The sequence below is a fragment of the Diorhabda sublineata genome, chromosome 7, assembly GCF_026230105.1.
Source record: "Diorhabda sublineata isolate icDioSubl1.1 chromosome 7, icDioSubl1.1, whole genome shotgun sequence".
Taxonomy (NCBI): Eukaryota; Metazoa; Arthropoda; class Insecta; order Coleoptera; family Chrysomelidae; genus Diorhabda; species Diorhabda sublineata.
The window spans coordinates 7,416,067-7,440,073 of record NC_079480.1 but is presented as its reverse complement, the minus strand read 5'-3'; the positions used below and the strand labels follow the sequence as shown (position 1 = coordinate 7,440,073).

Genomic DNA, 24,007 nt, shown 5'->3' with positions numbered 1-24,007 from the left:
CGTGATGCTGCTAAATGTTATTCTCTTTCCATGAAACGGAACTCTATCACTTCATTCGAGTTGACAGTGTTTGAATAATGGATTTATTGGCAACAAATTGGTGTGCGGAGAAGCAACAGAATGACCACAATAATTGCCAGACCAAGACTTATTATATATGAGTATCTAAAGTCTCGGGATATAGAAGAATCCATGATAATTTTAAAAGCTCACTTCGGCAGAAGTTATTTTAAAGGTTAGATATGATGTTATAGAAGATTTTATCACAGTCAATGGATGACATTTCGTGAAATAGGTTACTTTTTGGTGAAAAATACCATATATATGAAATATATTTCAAGTTTTCAATTAATAATAACAAAAATACTCAATCAGGTCTTATGTTGCAACAATGATCTTTCAAACGAGTTGAAATAGGTTGAGCAATTTAGTTGGAAACCAAGGTTCACATATTGATCGACTAATGTAATTATTCTAATTATTATTTTCTGGGTAGAATTACAAAAAGCAGGTAGATTGAGGTATTGGAATCAGCTGAAAAGAGGGATTCGTTGCGTGAAGTAGGAAGATTGACAACATGGAATTGAATTATTCTTGACAATGACTTCAAAGTGAAAGACAGAATATCGAGAAATTTCCGAATCGTTTTAACCCGTAATTCTAATTCACTCTCTCTCATTAAAAAGTAACTTGTTTGCTTTTTCAATTAAGCACCGACAGAAATTTATATCAAAATTACTCGATTTTCGTAAACATTCTTTATTAAACTTGAAGAATAGTAGTGAAAACGTAAACATAACTTTCGAGATAAATCTGAAGGGAATACGTTATTTCACAAAGTTTGTCTGAATCAGTGAGAGAGATTGTTTTCTTGCCTTTAGACAGTCTTCAAAATAATCCTACACACATGTAAATTGCTCCCTACTCAGTTGGATTATATTTCTTCTTTCAAGCTATATTACAAATTATTCGGATGAAAATACATTTACCTGAAGTGCCTCTAGATACAAACGACTTTTATATACTTATAATCCACGATTTATTCATGACATACATTTGTCAAAACTTGAGAAATTCATAAATTGTGATAATGAAATGAGAATAGGATTATTCATTCATTCTGAACAGATTCTAGTCAAGATTGATCTAACACAGGTAATAGTAACGAACATGATTGACGCAATGTGAGCACCAAAGGAAACAACAATGGATGGCCTCAGAATATAAGGAATTTTGTTGTGCACTGTATATTCTTGTATAAAGAAAATAATAAAATTACATGTAATAACATAAATTCCTTTTTTCTGTTGAGGTGATTACGAGGATATATTGAAAAATTCTTAGCCTACTATACAACCAAACAAAATTTCAATGTCTAAATATTTTATTACTCAACAAATTCTCCTCTTATACTCCAAAGAGTGTGAAGTAATAAATCAACTTCTTCCAGCCACCATAGCCGTAGTCACATTTAACAACAATTAATTATTTTATTTTATTAAACCTCTGAAAATTTACGACCTTTCAAACTTTTTTTTAAATCAGGAACGAAATGATAGTTTGGCGGATCCAAATCTGGTGAATAATGGGTGTGTTCTAGTAATTCAAACCATAAATCACGAATTTTTTGCATGGAAGGGGTTGTGTGCAGGGGCAAGAAACAAAACAATTTTGGATAGCTTTCCACGTCTTTTGTCTTAATTTTTTCCCATAGAGTGGTCAGTTATGTCGAATAGTTATATCTAGTTATTGTTCTAACCTTATCCAAAAAATCAATCATGATTACTTCATGGCAATCTTCTTAGGTCTTGGAGAACCAGAGTGTCGCCATTCCATCGATTGTTACTCTATTTCTGGATCGTAGAAATGTACTTAAGTCTCATCCATAGTAACAATAGTAACTTTTTCTTTAAGATATGATCAAACTGTGTAATCCAAGGGATTACAATAACATGATCGAGGAGGCGAATGAATCGGAGTTTCTGTACATCTACCAATCCATCGATTAGAAAAATGGTTTCTCAACCAATTACGACCTTCTAATAAAGTGTATAAAAAATAGAGATGCTCGTTCGTTTAGCATTGAATATTCTAATATCTATAATACCATTTAAATTTCCAGTAGATGATAGCCTATTAATTTATTATCCAAAGATGCTACCCAAACAGTAACTTGAAATGATTGTTGGTAATGTGATACCCGTTGAACATGTGGATTTTCATCACACCAGTAGTGTGCATTATGGGAGTTAAACAAACTCTGTTCCATAAAGTTGTTAAAGCTGTCCTTTCTTGTAATGTTTGACAAAAATCCATTCTAAGCAAAGATCGTCTGGCAAGAGCTCTTGGACTTGTCTGTAATCATGAGAATGTAGCTGTTGCTTCTTCAGTATCCTCCAAGTACTTGAAGAAGACGTATTCGTTTGTCTTGCCACAGTCCTCACACTAAATGTTGGATTTGGATCAACTAAATTCAAAATCGTATTTTTCCTATTAATGGTTCTTGTTGGTCTTGGTCTACCAGAATAAATTTCTCCATATCTCACATTCCCAGTTTCTTGACAACGTCGTTCAATGGCTCTAAATATATTTTAACCCTTCCAATACCAGTTTTTCCTTTTCCAAAAAAGAGTAAGTTATGACTTTAAGTGTTAAATAAAGTAGAAATAATAATATTCTACCCTCCTTTAGAAAATTCAGATATAGGATCATTTTAGAGGGTGAGACATGTGAGTGTGAGACACTTGTATTGATATGACGATATGAAATACAGTTAAAAGTTCTCTTTACTAGTTCAAAAAAATATTTATTAGACGACATCCTCTTATAATACACACAGTTTTTGTCCGTGTTTCCTTATTTTGTTTGTCACGGCGAGTACATCTTCTTCTTGTTGGTACTTCCAACGGCAAATGGTCCCCAATATTCATCATGAGTTTGGTTGCATTTGAAGGTCGACCCGATTTTTTTTGGACAGTTGTATTTTCTTTCCCTTGTGCCATAACTAATTCAGCTAAGAGAACAATGAAATGTTTCACTTCTTGAAATATTATACATGCATATACAACTGCCATCATCAAAAGTTTTTTTTTAGCATTTTGTAGATCTCCTGTCAAAGTCATATAAGCATATCTTTTGATTAAACCATGAATCTGTTGTAATCGGCAATAGCAGTGGGACAATTGGTCTTGGTTTTCTCTCCATTTTTCTTCTCACGTTTCACTTGTATGAGGCCTGGGAAGTGGCGGTAGAAAATAATTAAAACCTCCCTTGAATCTTGCCATCTTGCTGCTATAATACATTTTCTATTTTGAAGATCTTCTGCATCCCCTTTTTGCAGTTTTATATCAGAGAATTTTGGTATATCTCTTCTGCGAGATAAACAAGTTCCATTGGAAAGAAAGGATATGTTATCTATTACACTTATTTATTGTTCAGGCAAACTTCGCAAAAAATTTTTCTCCAACTGTCATACCATCACAATGTATATTTATATCTTTTTCTCAATATATATTCAGATTATGAGTGTAACTCGGAAAAGCATCGCATCTTTCCCACGTTTTATTGGTTTTAGGGGAAGGTACTGTTTGAGGCTAGAACGACCTTTGAATTTGGCCATGGATTCGTCTATGCTCTGGATTGGGCTATCTTCCATAGCTTACGAAAGTATATTTTTGAAGTATGCCACAAATTAGTCGATGTGATTATTTTTTGAAGAATTTGCACCTTTTTGTGGCTCATTGGAGTACATTTTTTAGCTAGAGCAATATAAATCTCTCATGAGAAATTGCACTTTTGATAGCTTTATTGACTAAGAATTGTTAGACGAATAATGTGAAATGTGGTGCATTCGATTGTAGGACCTAACAAGCATAACTCCCAAAAGGCGTATTTGTCAGGAATTACTATTTTTTCCCCTCTCAATATTTTAGTACACTGACTGGTAAACTAGGAAATAAAAATCAGAGGACTTGTGGAAATAAAGATGTGAAGTACTCTAATTCATTAAATGATCTGTTGATTTGTGCTGATATTGCAGTTGAACGGTTTTGAAAAATAAGAAGCCGTGACTCAAAATGTGGAGCAATATTTGACCAAATGACATTACCAATAGCTTTATCTATCGGCAGTTTCTTCGTAACCTCGTACTTTCGTTTTGATACCTGTTCTATGTGTTCGGTAAGAAATTATCAGATTCCGAGTCAGCCAATGGTTTTGAAGAATGCCCAAGACACAACAGCTTTCGTCCAGGAACTCTGGTTTGTTTTGAAGCTCCTAGATTTTGTCCCAATTCTTCACAACTCTTACTGTCAGAGCAGCTAGGCACAAATTTTTTATCTGCTTCTGAATCCCTTACTTGAATCTGGTTGATTCAACAATTTTATTAACACTTCGTCAATCCTTTCATACGAGCGATCATCATGATATTTGAAAGCCTAAAAATGGAAAAATGACGTTCCTATAATATAAACCGTTGGGTCACATATGTCCCATAATATTGATTTTTTTTTCGAAAGGTACTCGAAATAATTCGCTTGATTGGGCATAACAATACAATTGGAAAACAATTGCTGTGCACATACTTCTTATTTCGACTTAAATGCTTGCTAGAATGCAAAACTTCCATTCTTCTATGCACCAGCTCTGGAAAAACTACTCACTAGCAGGGAACTTACGCCATCTATCGAGAAAAAAATACACTAAAATATCAAAGTTATCACTGAAAACCAGCGGGACATTTTTTATACTAAGTTACATGCTTATTCAGCACATAGGTAGGGTTGGGAATATCTGCGGGACATATATGTCCCGGTAGGGTTGAAAGGATTAACTTGGTAAGTTTCTTCGAGGAAACTTGCTTATGCTGTTTGAGTTTACACGAAATTTTGCTTAATAAATATAATATTGAAAAAATTTAGTTCAATATTAATTGATACGAACCGTGTAACTAGCTCTCTCTATGAGAGTTGGACATAACAACAAATTCATTGGATGTATCAGCTTTCAAAACATATTCTTATAAATTTCAATACAATGTTGTCAGTAGTTGCGTCATAATCGTGAATAATGTGTTTTTTCTTCAACGACCTTTGTCTTGAATACAGATGGCGTTACAAAATTTTTTTACTGATAAAACCCCAAATATTTTTCAGTTTCTTATCTATCCTAGAGACGGGATCAACTTGTTTTGAAGCACCCTGTATGCTCTTGCAATAATTCTATATTGTAGAGAAACTTTTGTCTAGAACTTTCGGTCTACTTGCAATTAACTTCTTCTAGAATATAGAACAATAGTTTGCAGTGGTTATCCAATAATAAATAAGATCACCCACCAATTCAAATACTCGCGAAAAAAAACCCCTGCAAGAAATTTTATTTTTCTTAGTAACATCTTATAGTATTAGCTTCAAAATGATATGAAGTAATATAATGTTCCTTCCTCTCACACTTCTATACTATGTTATGTTCGGTAAACACACTTTTTATGCTGTTTACAGTAGTGTTAACTAATTCTTACAAAAATTTATTTACCCGACCCATCACTATCAGTTAACCGTCAAACGTTAACCGATACAAATTACTGTTAATTAGAATTCTACCTGAATTTGAACATAAGTGTTAAAGCTGCTCAAGCTCTTACCCTATTATGACGAGGCCAGAGTCAGCGAGAAGTGGCCAGTGCCCTAAAAATAGGCCAATCTGCTATTTTTAGAGTTTACTGTCGTAATTACGAGACTGGTAACTTCCATAGAAGATGCGGGTCCGGAAGACAAAGTTGTACATCCGAGAAAGATCATAGATTCGTCATCAGCAAATAGTTGAGAAATCGGCCCCTCACTGGTGTTGCCCGTCCACATATTACAGGTTCCGTATGTAGATTGTCGAAATTACCGTCATGGATTGGCCAGCACGTAGCCCGGACTTATATCCTATTGAGCATGTGTGGGATGGATTTTAGAGAAAAAGTCGGGCTACAGATACTGTTCCAACCACGACATCGGGCCTCAAAACGGCGCTTACTGAAGAATGGGATTGTATCGAACAAGAAGAGTGAAGAAATTTATTCGATCCATGAAAAAGTGATTGGAATCAGTTATTAGGGCCAGGAAAATAGCACTAAATATTGATAGGTTAATATCAAGTAAATAATCATTTTGACTAATTAAATCTCGAATTTTCTTTTCTGTTAGTTCTAATCCTTTTTTATTGTTTATGATATCTTTTCTTTGACATATTTTCTTTATTAAAATAACAACATAGATCACTCATTATAGAACTGAGATCTATAACTTTGAGACGTTTAATTTTATATTAATTTTAGAAAATAAATTATGATGCTCAAACAATCAACTTAGATTGAGAACATTCCTCCAATATATCGAAATATATTATTTTAAATATGAAACGTTGAGGGTCACTCTTTTAACATGGTAAGTTACGAGAATAACTGAATTCATAAAATTAATAGAAATAGGTCCAGATGGAGTCTATTTGGAAACTCATTCCCTCTGTCACTTCATCTTCTTACTCACTCAAAACTGAGCAGTTCTATCTTCTGTAATAATCCTAGTAGTATCAGTACTTTGCTACATCCTACTCCAAATGTTTCGTATTCGATGTTCACTTAATTTATGCCTCGCTTATATAAAGTACCCAACAACTATCCTACCGAATGCAAAGTATTTTACGTTAAAGTTGAAGTTAATCTTGAGAGATCTAATGCTTCTTGAAAATGAAGGTTATTGAGTAAGTTTCTGAGAATATTGCAATAACCGCTATAAACAAACTTCAAATATCAATGCCTCAAAACCCTAGCTTATGCGATTAGCTCTACGTTTTGTAGTCTAGCCGATTCACGTGCCACACCGACTCGACGCTCATCTCGTTCAATTTGTCGTTCTTCATCAGTTAATGGATTCGCAATATTCCGTGGTCTAATTGAATTAAGGCTCTGTTGAGGAAGATTAGATCTTCTTGGTCGCAGCATTCTCACTAATGATATTACTCTCACACAATTATTTTCAAAACAAAATATTGAATAAAAGAAGATAAAATAATTGAATCACACTTTCGAAACGTAAATATTTATTTATCATACTGACCTCTTGATTGGGACTAATCGGATTTGAACTTTTTGATTTATTCATTTGTCATTTAGTCTTGATCTAAGAAGCTTCATATTTTTGTCAGTTTACAGAGAAATTTGTGGATGCCTACACAGAGGATCTTAATTTTCCAGAAATTATTGCCATCACTGAACATTACTTGAATAATAATGAGCCTGTTCTTGTCAAAAACTATACCACAGTAGCCAGATACTACTACATACTATGATCATTTCCACAAACAACGACTTTTCCGAAATAACACGGTTCAATGATATAATATTCGAGTAAGAATCTATTCGAATTTTCTATCGTCTACCACAAGACTTATGACATCTATATTGTTTGTAATTACAGAACACCTAACGCTGCTGTCACAAACTACTGAACTTACTGGAGTCCTTATCTCTAAAAAACAAACTAATTCTATGTGGCGAGCTCAATACTGATTATTCCACTGTGTGTGCTGGTTAAGAATGTCTTCATTCAGTTTTTGATTCTATTGGTATGGTCATGGATATAACGGCACCAACCAGACTATGCCGTGACATCGTATGCTCCAGAATCTGCCGACTGGACTGTCTTTAATTCAGGTCTCTCCGATTATGAATCAGTGATAATAAAAATTTCGGTAAAGTACAATACTGAAAATGCTTTTCGCAAATTATACCGTATGTTTTAGGAAAAATGTTTCCAAAACCTCAAGCACTATTGTCTAACAACTGACTGGAACATGCTCGCTGATGATGTGATTTTTAAGACACAGATATTTGTTAAAGCTACCCCTCCCATTTCAGAAACTTATTATGTTTAATATGGAATATAACATGTGATTTGCCACACATGTCATCAAAATATGCTTTAGAAGAAGTATTGAGACAATTTATTTCAATATTCATATTGTCATTACAGCAGTCTCTAAGTGCTTAATTCTAGCAAAATCAACGCAACCATTGAGGTTCGCTGATGTATAATTTTTCTGTTACTTTAGAGATAAATCAAAACAAATCTTAAGATTGAATGACTTGATACTGAAACAAATGTTTACAATATTAGTGTCTTCCTCAAAACTGAAACTATAAAGAAAAATTTATCATAAGAAAGCTGCTGAAGATATTTAATATAATAGAAGACTTGCCAATTATCGAAATGTTTCTAAAGAAACATGGTCCATTGTGAATGATCTAAGAAATGAGGCTTCTTCATCGAGCATGATCTCTACATCATCTGATAACATCAATAATTACTTTGTGAATGTTGCGAAAAATTTATCAAATTCGATAACTTCCTCTCATGATTTCATTTCATTTCAAAATGGCACTTTTCCCAATTGCCTTAAGACGTTCAAAATTATACCTCTGCATAAAGGAGGAGACAAAAATCAAGCATCGAATTATCGCCCAAGTGTACTCCTTCCTACGTTGTTTCTCCTGTTTATAAACGACATCGTCTATCTAGATATCAGTGGTGAAGTTTGTTTATTTACAGACGACACTAGTTTCTCTTGAAGCAACCCTGATTTCACGGCATTTAGGACCATATCTAGTGACCTAAACACCCTTAAATCATGCTGCGATTCTAATCTTCTATAACCAAATTTTTATCATATAAAAAGGCATTGGACCTCAGAGTTAGTTAAGGGCTCAATATTTCACAACGCAAAAAAGTTTCACAATCACTTGCCAATTGAAATCAAATCGATATCATTCCCTCCGCATTCCGCAATAATTTGAAGGTGTACTTTATAAATGTTGTGACGTTTTTTGAATGAAGTGTATCAACCATAGTTAACATACTGAACAGTCTGCTTACACCCCCACTACACCAACACTCACAACTACACTGTCGGACGCTCGTTTTGATAATGAAGTTATCGTCTTCAGCGACTGAATGTACACTGTTGACCGCGTGTTAGTCAGTGTAAATGTGAGTGGTAGTGGAAACGGTGTGTTCAGTATGAATATCACCAACGAGAACAGAAATTCCAGCTTACATAGCATAGTTGCTTTGGCCTCTAACCGAGTGTTCAATAGTCAGCACCCATAATAATAAATGATGTTTTGATGTTGAATATAGTACCTCTCATTTTTTTGAGATAATTATTTTCTTTTAATATAGTGTTCGCATTTTCAATAGATCTGCATCTGAATTCAGGATCTGCTGGAATTAAATAACTCTATCATTTAAATATATTTAATGACAGATTCGAATTTTTAATCGATTCAGAAGTAATATTGACTGATAATTAAAAAAACATGAAAAAACTACAATGTTCTAAATACATTAGTTGGCTTGATCAATTGATACAAAAAAAAAATAGAAAAGAGGATTAAAGGTACATATGAGACTGAAATAAATAACACATTACCAAAATGATCCCTACACAGAAATCTAAATAAGACTAAGTTCCATTTCCTTCAAATTTAAACTAGAATAGATTTCTGATGCGGTGGATGCCAGTCAACTATGTAACTTAATAATAAATTGAGTTTGTGAAAATTAAATAAACTTCGGCTTTGTGTTGTTCCATATAAATATCCACAATACATGCTAATTTGAAATGAGAAGCTTTTGTGTATCAGATAGGCTCTAAAATCAGTTGTTTGAAATTATATTCCTATATTTTCGCATATTATGAATCAACTTATTCATCTAGGAACTTCCTTTCTTTCAACCAATAAATTCCACTTCATGTAGTCTTATTTTGTTAATAAATAATAAAAGTTTATCAAGACGTTTGTGAAAAACAGATGGAAAATGAGAAGCGAATGTGGTTGATAAATTGTCTGACGAAGTTGTATATAAAGTTTGATTGTAGAGCTCGTAGATATTTGCCAAATATAACTTATTATAAGAAAATCGTAACTGTACTTGACATGAAGTTTGAGCAATGATAGATAGTCTGGACTATAAAAATGTGAAGGGAGGAACTCCAAAATTGGGTCAAGTCAATTATCTATTCACGTTAGTTCGTACTATGTGAAATATATTCTCTTGGAATCTACTTGATGTTCCAAATGGAAAGTAATTCAGTTAAAATATAAATAAGTGTGCTACAAAAACTTCAAAAAGATTAACAACTCTGGAAGATATGTAAAAAAACTATATACATCGTAAATATGCCACTTAATAATCTGTTAGTTATAACTAACTTAGATGGTGGAACACTTAAGTTGGGAATACAAAATTAGGAAAAATCTGCCGCACAACCTTCTCCAGATCCTAAAATCCTACCTGCAAACAGACACTTTCACAAGATAACATCACCACTCTACGTCCAATTAGGAGTTCCACAGGGAAGTGCACTTGGCCCGATTCTCAATCTTATACACACTGCTGATATTCCCACACACAACTACCGAAACATATGCAGATGAAATTGTACGTTAGCTTCTCAACAGAACCCAACTATAACCTCTCATATATTACAGAGAAAATTGGACGCTATTTCATTGTGGCTAAAAACTTTAACAAAAGAAAGTGCAAAATACCTTGGAATTCATCTGAACCGACGATTAACCTGGTGCATACACATACTAACGAAGAGAAAGCAATTGGGTCTAAAACTTAGCAAACTATACTGGTTAATACGTCGAAAATCAAAATAACAATCAACAACAAGCTTCTAATATACAAAGTAATACTGAAACTATTGATTCTATGGTATTCAACTATTAGGCCTTGCATTTAACTCAAATATACCAATTCTAGTAAGATTTCAATCAAAAGTACTCAGAATGATTGTAAATGATTCATAGTATGTACAAGTACACAAAAGCGTTATCGCTTGTGACCTCCAAATTAAATCATGAGAAGAAAAAATATCTTACTTCTCCCAAAAGTATTCTTACCGCATCGAAACCCATTCCAACACATTGGCTCGACCTTTAATGAGACCTCCCACCCAGCAAAGGCTTAGAAGGCATCTTTCGTGTGACCTGCCTGACAGCTTTTAGTACCATAGTAGTGTTCTGAGGTTATCCCTCAATCGAACGATTTTCATTTAAGAGAAGGAAAATTGCCACTGCGTGATTCTCCCTCCAATGTGAGCTTTAAGAATTCCTGAACCGTTCCATGCATTTTAAGATCGCATACCAAATCAGATAAGAACAATCTTCCAACACCTGTACGTCAAATAAACGGAAAATCTAAAGGAACTTCACCTCTATGTATGAATCTGAATCTGAATACACTAGGGCTAAACGTATTTTTGTCGTTGTCATTTGTCAGTTTCAGTCTCAATTATTGTTTGTTTCATACTAATGCCTCCAATAGCACAGTGCCCATTCTTATTCAACTTTGAAAAACAAGTTCCTATACTGATTAGACTGGATTTTTGTGAAACGTTACTAGAAAGAAAAGCCTTCACTCCCCAATCCCCCAATCAAAATATTCCGAAAACGGTCCACAGTATCGAGTTTTATTCAGAGTATCTTTTTGGTGAAAAATTAAATTATGTTCAATTTCACTTGAAATTTTGTTTGATAAATCTACTATTAAAAAAGTTATGTTCAATACTACTTGGTACGAACCGTGTAACTAGAGCCCTCTATGAGAGTCGGACATAAAAACATATTCTTTGGACGTATTTGCTTCCAAAACACATTTTTATAAAATTTCAATACAACGTTGCCTGTAGTTGCCAGTAGTCGTGAAAAATGTATATATTTTTTATCTTCCATGTCCTTTATCTTGAATATGGATGGCCTTACGAAATTTTTTTACTGAGCAAACCCCAAAGTTTTCTATCTATCCTAGAGACGACATTTCATTTTTTGAAACACCTATATATACTTTTGCGTGATTTCCTGCATAAATTTCCAAATTAGAGTAAAAACAACAAATTTTAATGCCATATTTAGCCAGCTTTTTGCAATAGATTGTGGTAATTTGCATCGACTTCGAAACGCCTCATCCACAGATTCAAATTCACCAATTGTGTAAAGGCATAAACAAAATCATCAATCAGTTTCTTAATAGCAGCCAAATTGTACCTTGATTTGTGAACATAAATATTGTCAAAGCGTAGTGCACTTAACAGCGTATAAAAGCGTGTTTGAAACTTCATGATTCTATGCCATCATCTTACCACAATTCAGAAATGTTCACATGGCTACTTTTTCTACGCCAGCAAGATAAAGAAAGCCTGAAAGAGGATTTAAATCGTCACACGTTTTTTTGCCTTAACCGCAGATATGAGTTAGTACATTCGACCACTTCTTGGATGCATCGGGAAAAAGAGTCTGCAACATTTCAACGATGTCTTTGCATCACGCGCAGGACCTTTCACATCCGCTGTATGTGTTACCAAATTATGTCTCCATGTACAAACTCTAATAACGTGAGCTTTAACCACTTAGTAACTTTGTCTTTGCCAGTATAGATTGTACCATTTTGTTATATTTCTTTGTGTTTCATTAATTCTCTTTTCGTTACTTGTTCTCTGTCAGTGTTGCGAAGGATGGAGGGGTTGAATAACTTCATTTCGGTCCAAAATTATTATTATTATTATGTTATTACCTATATTATTGTGTTGCTCAAACTTCAACTAGGCTAGTTCTAGAATTCTTTTTTTACGTCTTGATGTTGATTGAAAACAACAAGTTGAAATTACTGAATACTCTTTAACTTTAACACGGTTTGTCGCGTAATCAGAGAAAATCTCACAACCAGCGGCATGCCCGCTATGCTATTACAGAGAATGGGAGTAGTTAAGAGATTATATCGGGGTAAACCGCTAAATATTTTCTATCAAAAAATTTGGGCTAGACTTGTAAAAGTGTGATAGAGAATCTAATATTATAGCGATTAACGCTAGGTAAAAGGAAATATACGTTTATGGGACAGTTTTGTTGATATCGGAACAAACAACATTTGTGTATAAAAACTGGTTTAGTCTATGTCACAAACTATCGAAAACTGTATTACAATAATAGTGAATTAATGAACTTTGCTTATACAGAGAAAAAAATGGAGCATCAATGTGAATTTATTAGAAGATATTACAAAAAGGATTCGAAAAAGGGTTACTGTAAGTGTTGATCAATGTATTTACGGCAACGTTTATTAACGGGAAAACAGGTCCGCGAAGCATGTCAAGCTGTCAAATTCTTCTCAATTGCAGTTCCGAGATCGGAAATGGTGCATGGTCCTCTTGCAAAAACGCAGTCGTTGAGAGACCCTCGCAGGAAGAAATCACAGGGTGTCAGATCATATTACCGTGCGGGGCAATCAACGAATTCTCGTCTGCTTATCAATTCTCTAAAATGAACATTGAGGTACTCCCGCACACATAACGCGTAGTGCGACGGAGCACCATTCTGCGTGAAATGATGGCTGATCGTGAGTATTGGTTATTTTTCAATTTGCCTACTTAAATTTTAATAGTGTAATAACTTACTTAAGATGAAATATACAAAAAAAGTTATTATATTTGCTAAGATACATGTTTCTAAAATATTTATACATAGTGTGACAGCATGAAGTAAAGTTTTTTTGAAAAGGACACCCTATTTATTCCTTTACCATCAAATCTAGCGTGAAATTCTGCATCTAGCCCTGTCTTTTCTTTTTCCATAAATTGTGAAGTGTCTAAGTTGGAAACAAAAATATGAAGATTTGACGAAAATTGGTGCACTACAAATGCTGCCCAGTAAACCTTTTTACTGAGAAGTAACTAAACTTTTTTGGTAAGTACGAAGGTAAAGGATGGTGAAATGTCTGAACAGAGTAGAAGTTTTGTTTTGGGTTCGGGGTGTTTTTTAGATAAGCATTAATTCAGGAGATTTCAATTAGCAATAACTTTTCACAGTTCAAGTCAGACAGATTGATAGATTAGTTATTATCTAGAAGTATTACAAAGAACGAGGAAGCAATTAAGATCATAAATTTTCTGATACAAGAGTTGACAGAAATGATTTTTGTACTGGGTGCCAGTGATAAGAACTGTTTACTCACACAAAGGATTTATCAACAGAAATATCCAGATAGAAGACAGCCAAGAAAAGAGACATTGGAAAATTAGTTTCGACGATTTACCAGAACTGGTAGTGTAGTTTACGAAAAAAGCGAAAGGCTAAAGAAGAACAACGAGATGACCGTAATGTTAAAAGTTAGGGAAAATCCTCATATCTCGACACCGGAAATATCAAAACAAACAGACATACGTCGTACTGTGGTCAAAAAATTGTATCTAAGAAAAAAATGCATCCTTACCGTATACAGCGAATGCAAGAGCTATTGGATGACGATTATGAAAAGCGGTTAACCTTCTGTGAGTAGGCTCAAGAACAAATTCAGCAAAACAGAGATTTTTTCAATTTTGTATTATTTGTTGATGTAGCAACATTTCATATAAATGGGTTTGTTAATAGACACAATTTCCATTTCTATGCAAAAGATCAACCGCATTGTATACGGACCAGCATCAGTCAAACAAGGTGGTCATTAAATGTGTGGAGTGGAATAATTGGGAATCATGTCATAAGCACATATTTTTTTGACGGAAATGTTGATGGGAAAGTTAATTTAAATTTCTTACAAAACGAATTACCCCAACTAATTCAGCAATTACCTGCTCATGATAGGTGGCGAATAATCAATTTCCCGGATGATTGATAGGTAGAGGACCCCATAAATGGCCACCTCCTTCACCGGACCTTACAAAAATGGTTTTTTTTTAGTTGCGTCAAAGAACAAGTGTACAAAATACCCGCGACTACTAAGGAAGACATGAAGAATAGAATTAAGGAGGTTTTCCGAACTGTTGATTTCAATATGTTACATCATGCTAGTAGAGCTTCTTTTGAAGATCGCATACATTATTGTATGGAAGTAAATGGTGGTCATGTTGAACATTTAATTAAATAGTTACCTAAAGTTTCAGTTCTTTCTCATTTGTTGTTAGTTATTTGTGTTTAATTTGTTTATTTTGAGCTTTTTAGATACCCTATTTATTTTGTTACAGTTTTTAAGGTATAAAATAACTGGTTTGATTTTGTCACAAAAACTAAAAGTATCTCAAACGTCACAATCAGTGTTTACTTGTTAAAAAGGTGAATATTTTTAAATCATAAACTAAAAATGCAATTTTCTTACAAACAGTTTATTTAAGGGTGTACATTACATAATTTAAACGGATAAAATAGTTTTATAAGATGATAAAATAATATACTGGATGTTTTTCGCTCCAACTTAGCAACGTCGCAGTTTATGGGAAAAGAAAGTACAAAGATGCAAGTTGTTGCACTTCCACTCTCTAATGGGCCACCCTTTGTATAGAGAAATCATTAAATTATAAATCGAAATTAATCATGTAAAATCAGAGCTGTTGGAATTTGACACACTGCTATGAAACCTCTCACAAATATTATTAATGATTATTATTATTTTCATGGAATCACTGAATGTGAACAGTTGCTTGTTGATTCCATATTTTCATGAATTATTTTCAAAATTCTAGTGTGCATTGAAGCACTTTTAGTTTATCTCTAAACTTTCTGGCTATCTACTCTTGGCCGCTATCCAGATTCTCCGAGTCGTGATAGCTTTGACAAACTAATAAACGAAATGACTATCGCAATGTGAATCCTTGCACTATATGACTAACAGCCATTAGTTAGCAAAGAGCCGGAAAGTATTATTGGAAACATTTTCTTTCCACATAATACCAACAATAAATTATAAATGAGAAATATAACTTGCTGATTTGGAACTATAAAAGTCAGTATAAAAATAGATTCTCTATAATATCAATTTTTGGTTTAGAAATTTTTTATGAATTCCGACTAATATGTCTTAGATAGTGTTCCGTTTAAGACTTTTCGGAAACTCATATTGGGAAACTAACCTGGATCACGTTTATTTTATTTGAGAACAGATCGTGTCAATCGGGACCTACTCATATTACGAGGACCGATTTTTTTTCAACCTCCGATAGGCTATAAATAGGAGACAAGTTCATTAAAACAATAATTTTATTATCAAAAGATTACTTACTTACGATTAATTTCGACATCATCACTGAAGAGATTGAGACATTTGTCTTATTTGTGGACAAGCTTTTCAATACCCTCTTCAAAAATAGTTGCCGCCAATGTAGCCTAACCGTTCGGTTACATTAAGTTGTAAGACTATTTCGTTTACGAATGAAAAAATGTCAAAACATGTGATTTTTACTCTAGAGTAAACTACCTTTATTTTGACAATATCTAAAATTGTTATGAAGAAAAGATGTTTAGAATTAAAAATATCTTTCAAATACTCAACACTGTTTATTTACATTAGAAAACTATTTTTTCTGCATTCTCTCTGTGATTATGTTGGAAATTTAAGTTTGCACATTAATGCATTGCATTGCATTTATCGATTATAAATTTGATCAAACAATTCTAAATGAACTAAACGATGCATTTAAAAGAAGTTTGTATGCTTAATTTACTTTGTTACAATAAATACTAATGAATAACCGTATGGGGAGATACATTAAGAGCCGCTTCTGCAAGTATTCTCTCTAAATGATCAAAATTTTGAAATTGCTTTTGAAGATAAACATTTTGCTTCAAGTGATCCCACAAGAAAAAATCGAGAGGGGTTAAATCTGGAGACCGCGGAGGCCAAGGAATTTCCGAAAAACGATGAAAAACCCTTCCAATGAAAATATTTTCAATGTATCGACGTACATCTAATCTGCTGTGACATGGAGCACCATCCTGCTGGAGCTATATTTGCTGACGTTCAAGTAAGGGAAGGTTGTCAAGAAAATCATTTATTTTATTGTTTAAAAAGCATAAATAACGTTCAGCTTCCAAGGTTTCTCGGATAAAAAAGGTTCAATTTTTCCATTTTCCAGTTTTGACTAGAAACTGTCCCATTTGATGAGAATGTCGCTTCATCTGTAAACATAATACACCTTGACATAAATGGGTTATCTACTAAGATTCCCTGTTTGTCACAACAGAATTCAAATCATCATCTCCTGGTCTTAAAGTATGAATTTTTTGAGGTTTGTAAGGGTGATATTTTTATTTATTCAGAATCTTTGAAACTGTACTTTTTCTTATATCCATTGGCAATGAAGATGCCCTTTTTCGCAAAGGATATTTAGGATGCTCAGTTGCAGAGAGCATTACTTGCAACGTAACGTCATTATTTTCTACCATGCTTTGGCATTTTTTGCTAAATTTATTATGTACATCTCCATAAGTCTTAAATTTATTGAATATTTTCCTAACAGTTTAATTTTGAATATTTTTATCTGGATGTCGGGAATTAAAAATGTCTGCTGCTTCTCGAAATATTTTATAGTTATCACCCACTATTAGCACAATCTCAATTTTCTCTTCCAGACTTAATGTTGGTGGCATGCCTAGCTTTTCATAATCAAATACGTTTGTCAAACATAAAACTGTACAATACGGATCTCTAAAAACTGTGAAAAACATTGTTGTACTGCCTAAAATAAGTGCAGCAATTTTTGAAATATGGTGGTTGACGTTTTTGTTTGGAATATTCGATATTGAGACAGTTCGCAAAACCTACTTTAATTATCATTTTTGAAAAATGCCAGTGCATCCTAGATTAATTATGCATTAATGTGCAAACTTAAATTTCAAACGTAATCACAGAGAAAATAGAAAAAAATATTTTTTCAATGTAAATAAATAATGTTGAATATTTGAACGCTATTTTTAATTCTAAACATCTTTTCTTCATAACAATTTTCGATATTGTCAAAAAGAAAGGTACTTTACTCTAGAGCAAAAATTACATTTTTTGGCAAACCTTGTATACGACTGAAAAAATTTGGCATCTGATTATTGAATTTCAGGTTTGTAGAACTTTTTATAAAGAATAACTTTTTTCCGTAAAATTAATAATAAAAAAGTTTCTCATATGCCGCCAACTTACGTGGACAAACTGTTATAATATTAATTGTAGGTGAACAGACCCCGCTCTGTCTACTTCTCAAAATTGATTACATTCTATATCAACATTGTATCCAACATTTCCATCAAAACACCGCGTCTGTTATTTTTATATAATTTCAACAAATCGCTCTATGTATCGGCAACGCTATTCAGTTCCACAATTTTGTTTGATATTCGATGTTCCTGTATCACCTAGTGGATATCAAAATTCTCCTATCACCATTTTAGAACAAGTTCAAAATAACATTGTAATGACACATTTCAAAATTGTATTGATGGGATCTACGAGGTTTGAAACGAACGTGTTTTTTTCTCGTGCCGAAAAAACACAGTGTGAGAAAAAACAGGAGCAACTTATCAATCTCAAATTTCTCGTTAAATTGATAAAAACTACGTCGTCAATACTATGTCAATAATAACTGGTAATTTTCCAAAAAATGATCTGATCGACACTCTGGGGAAGTGCAGCTATGGTCGGATTCGCATCGGATAATCAACATTACAAAAAAGGAAAGGAAAATTGGAGTATTTATAAGGGGTACAATCCCTGTGGAGCCATGAGAGCGTATAGTTATTGAAACAGATGAAAAGGCGTGAAAAAAGCGTCATGATATAAGGTTTACTAATTGAGGTAGACAAAAAAGCACGTGGACAATCACGTAAAGTCTTATACCAAAAGGACATTAGATAAGGTCGCAGCATGTATAGGCGTTCATTATTCAAGGGGTAAAGAAGTAACCAAAACATTATAACATTCATTATAAACCATAACGCAATCAGTACGATGCACGTTCGTTAATTATACTCGATGTAAGGCATTATACTGGGTCGTTTTGAATATCAATGAGGCATCATTCAAATTGGAGTGGGTGAAACAAAATGCAGCTTGTACGTTGATAACCTCAGAAAAAAACATATACGTCTTCACGTGAGATTCCACCAGTCATACATTTTTTTCTTTGATTATTATGTCATTTGCCTGATGAAAATCCGACCTCGGCCCATTTACATCCAACACGCTAATGTATTTTTGGTTTTGAATGTCTTCGCATTGATATACTGAATACACTACGAATTTTAGCACCTCTTGGTATACGTCTCCTACAACATTTTCCTCGGTACCTGTAGTGGCTCTACGTATGTATCTACCAACAGAAGAATTTGAAAATGACACTTCGAAGGTGTCATAACTTCAATATTACCTGAATTATTGAAATTTCGAAGTTATACCAAAAATTAACGATAGAAAAGTTTTTTACGGATACGAGGTCTTGTTATTAAATAACGAACTGTTTGAAAAGAACGAGTTTTTTCTCGTACCGAAAACTATGTGCAAGAAAATGCAACATATCATTCTCAAATTTCTCAATAAAAACTATGACTGACTGCTATAAATTGTTGCAAGAAGCCTATTGGGACAATTGTCTATCGCATGTGCGTGTTTTTGAGTGGTGGAAGCGCTTTAGTGAATGACGAAAGAGCACTGTAGATTACCAGCGACCAGGTCGCCCTGTGACTGTTTCAATTCCCGAAACAGTTATCAAAATCAACCAATTTGCGCGTGCAGATCGTCGAATGAGCATCCGCATGATTGCCTAGGCTGTCAACGCCGATAAAGAAACCGTTAGAGAAATTTTACACGAGCAATTACAAATGACAAAAGTCTGTGCGAAGTTGGTGCCAAAAACTCTGACTCCTGACCATAATCTCTTGCGTCATTGAGTCTGCTCAGATTTCCTTGAAAGGCTAGAAAAAGATATGTTTTGAAAAGGACCCGCTTGAAGTCGATGGAAGCAAAAAACGACAGAGCTTCTGAAGACCCTTGCCAAAGAAGACTTCCAGCACTGCTTCGATCAATGGAAAAAACGTATGGAAAGGAGTGTGGTGAGAGGAGGGGAGTATATTGACTCTTGACCAAGTGCTCTAGCGTTAACGGATATGCTCAGATTTCCTTAAAAGGTTAGAAAAAGATCTGCTTTGAAAGAAACCCGTTTTGAGTCGATGGAAGCGGTGAAGCAAAACGGCAGAGCTCCTAGAGTCCCTCACCAAAGACTTCCAGCTTTGCTTCTATTTATGAAAAAACGTATCTAAAAGTGTAGGAGGATGGTAGGGGAGTATATTGAAGGGGAGCTTACGAATGTAGAATAATTTTTATAATAAAACCCTTTTTCGTAACCAGTTTCGTTATTCAATAGCCAGCCCTCGTATATCATTGGGTAGTTGTATCAATCACTGTGGTTATTATGAATAACATCGTTGTTATGTTTTTATCTTATGCTTGAGTGTCATCACCTGATCTGTATTATTATTTATGTACATTTTGTATGAGATTTTCCTGATTTTCGTTACAACAGTTAGAGATTGGCCCTTGGTTTCTTGAAAGGCAGTTGGACTGAACCAGTTATCGTCAATGGTTATCTGTAAAGGCAGTTTTCTAGGCATTTCTGATATTTTTTCATGAAAGGATCAGTAATACTTCAAATGTGACTCTATTATTATTCGTTTACATCGAAGATCTGATCATGTTTCTTAATTCGGTATAAATTTAAAACATGATATTAATAGAAGCAAATACAAATAAACATTTGATAAACATAAAATTCATAACTACCTCCAGAAGCCAACATCAACATCATTTCAAAGAACGAAAAGTTGGAAGGTGGAAGTTACTTCTCTTATATCTTAAATAGAGAATGGGAGTTTTTATATGACTTTGTGATAAATACGTGGTTTATTCCAAAGGTATGAAGTTTGATATTTATATATAGAATTCACCAAAGTTATCTCCATTTGAACAGGTTCTCTGTAGTGTTTTCACTTTCTGAAGTAGCCCTGGAATCCAGTTTTCGAAATTGTCAATTGAGGTGGTCCTTAATTGCTTTGAGTGGAATTGTGAAGGTGATTATAGATAGCCCCTGATTTATTGAAAATGGGTCATTTGAATTTTATGCAGAATAGTTGCCAGTTTTATCTGGTGTATTCAAGATGGTGCGCTTGTTCACAATACTCCGTTTAAACGAAATCTTTGTTATTGATATTGAATACAGGTAAATCGGAAGAAGGAACCTAACTAACTGGTCAGTTTGGCTTTCCAATTGAACAAAGTTTTTTGATAAATTTATTTCATGAGATTCTCTAGAACTAGAGAGTATTTGAAACAGAATATCAGAACGGCATTTCCATGTATTAACGTTAATATACTTAGAAAGTTATACTTGAACTTTATGGTTTATATATTGTGTACTTTCCAATACTCCTCAATTAGTTGTTCCAATACAGAATCATTTTTTCCCGGACTCAAAACGTCTCCCATGGGTTCATGTGAGTATTTTTCTCCTGAAACGTAAACCAGGTATATCGGAGAGTAATAACTTAATTACCTTTCATTAAAACATTAATGATATAAAAGACAGGTGTCTTGAAATTTTCAGAAGAGAGTTACTTGGAATTCCCGGGGTCGATTGTTTTATTGAGGAATTTGTTCAGAGAAATGTATACTTGTATCATTTTTTTTTAAATGCACCACAAACCAATTAAACTTATGCTGTAGCATTGTGTTAATTTGAACAGTGGACACGTTGACTATTTGGTTCAATATTACCATTAAGATAATAACTTGAAATATTATTTTTGAGGAATGATAAAAAAGTTAATAAATTTGCACAACCACGGTTTCAATTTGTGCTATAAAATTCTCAGTCAGTTCAAGTTTCTATCAATCGTGTATGAAAAACCTCTTAGAATCTAATCGAATACGCAGAATGTTCATGATATTATGAAGGTTTCGGGTAAGATGATTTTTTCAACTTCATTCATTCAAAAACCAAGTTTTCTGTTTTCTAACTGAGTTCTAAAACATTCTATGTAACGATAATTTAGAAATATGCTCCTTTAAGATATCTTGAATTTTTCTGCATAAAAGGTTTTTATAAACATAAACGCGAATCGAACTCTGTATCTATTATTCAAAAACTGACAATATTGACTTTTAACCGAAATTGACGGAAGAAAAAAAAAAGAGAAAAAATGAGATAGTAGAAGCTTCTTTTTCTTATTCTCAAATTACTCCAAGAAATTTTGAATTTTGTACTATTAATCTTCTACGTCTATTTCTATTGGTAACAGATGAGGGTTGTCACATTCTCCTAGCACTAAATCAATATTTTATATTGACAAGAATCTGAAATTCTCATTCCATTAACTTCGGTATGTTCTACTCTTTTCTTTTTACTGTAACGTTATTGGTAAAATGAGGGTTCGTTTTTCATCAAATAACTCATAGATATTGGTATTATGGTATTTATATTATAAAATCTCCCATCTCTCTCATTCATTGCACAAAATTGGCTTCATAAATTTGACAAGGCTATTAAAAAAAATTAGAATAATTTGGCCATGTTTTCTTCTTTTCTTTATTTTTTCATGTGATTGGTAAGATAAGTGTTTGTTTTTCATCAAATAGATCATAGATATTGGAGTCTTCAGGTATTTATATTAAAAAATCTCCCATCTCTCTCATTCGTTTAACACTACATTTACTTCATAAATTTCCTAAAAGTACACATCTAGATATCTACAATAGCTAATATTCGAATTTCACATAAAAATGTTTAACTAGAATAACTTTTCTTCTGTTATAACTGAAAACATCAATCATCATCATCAAAAGTTACATTACTTACATTACAGATAAAACTAGAGAAAACTAGCTTGTTGAAACAATTGTGAAGGTAAAATACTATTTTAGGATGCCATAATACTCTATACGCTATTTGGAAAGAGCGTACAGTAATGAATGCTCATCATAAATACAATGCCCTGAAATTTTTAGTACGATAAATTTTGGTCAGTAATGTTATCTAATTCCCACATTTTTTCTTCCGTTTTGATAAAATGCTGAATGCATTTTTGCCAGTTTTTAGTGCAGTAACGACTCTTAAAGCTTTGTTTAGTAATATTCTAACGTCTAGTAATTTGAATGTTGTGTTTTTCCGAGCTACTTCGCCTTTAACTTGGGCCCATATCAATTCGATCAGATTGAGTTCATATTGATGGGGAGGAAAACGAATAATTTTAATTTGGCGATTTCTTGCAACTTCATCAATATTATATTTTTTGTGGGTGAATTCTTGTGAATTTTTATTTATTTTGACAATTGACAAAAGTTCGTTCTTCACCAAGTCATTGTTGAATGTAATATTTTTTTGTATTAACCAGTTAATAATGTCTTGTTTTCTCCATGACGTCGTAGGTAGACTTTCAACTTTTCTCGAGTGGTAACCGGCGTTGTCAAGAACAATTACCGGCAATTCGGCTGGAATAAGATCTAGCATTTGTATAAAGTATTCTTCGAACAAATCTGCATTCATATCCTCGTGATAGTCACCATCAACAACACCACTCTCACTGCCAATATATGTTTCAATTAATCGTCTTCCTTTCCCCGATGGATAGTTTTTCCTTCCTCCCGGAGTTTATTAATCGTCCTTTAATAAGACCTTCTCCAACATACGATTTCTTCCAAATCTTTTAAATATGAATTTTCACTTTGTTTTTTCCAACAAGTTTTCCTAAGTTCATGTAGAACCTGCCAAAGCTTATTTCTGCTGATTGGTGGCCATCCGTCTTTCAAAAAGGACGCCAAAATTTTATCAATGGTAGGAATTTTCTTTTTAAAGTAAAATGAGTGGACTCTCTATCCCTATTTCCTATTTCCCTATCTCTATTTCCTAGACCTGTCATCTTCGAACACATACTTGTTAGATCATCAACACTCACTGAAGGGTACTGATATTTTAATACACCAAATGCATTTAAAGCCATGGCTTTCTCGTTAACAGAGAGTGCATGCGTCTTCACTTTATGCATTGGAGTATAGTTTTCAAAGGTCGACATATTCACTAAAGTTTTGTAAACGTTTCTGTGATAAACACTGCGCTAGAAATGCAGTTGTGTATTGGCAATTTTCTTAAA

At 33.5% G+C, this 24,007-nt stretch overlaps 2 protein-coding genes across 3 annotated transcripts in view; one reads left to right on the top strand and one right to left on the bottom strand.

Moving 5' to 3' along the window:
• Positions 1–24,007, top strand: part of LOC130446916 (connectin-like) — a 475,789-nt gene that overhangs the window by 203,789 nt on the left and 247,993 nt on the right. Inside the window, exon 1 of one of the 2 annotated variants that reach the window (XM_056783438.1) lies at positions 13,317–13,448. The exons of the other annotated variant lie outside the window; for it this stretch is intronic. The gene's annotated coding sequence lies outside the window, so the exon portion shown is untranslated. Of the gene's footprint in view, positions 1–13,316; positions 13,449–24,007 lie in introns of those variants that run through there. 2 annotated transcript variants of the gene reach the window in all.
• On the bottom strand, positions 22,894–23,403 carry LOC130446867 (uncharacterized). Its single transcript, XM_056783374.1, has one exon. It carries the CDS (start codon positions 23,401–23,403, stop codon positions 22,894–22,896), a length of 510 nt encoding a protein of 169 aa, XP_056639352.1.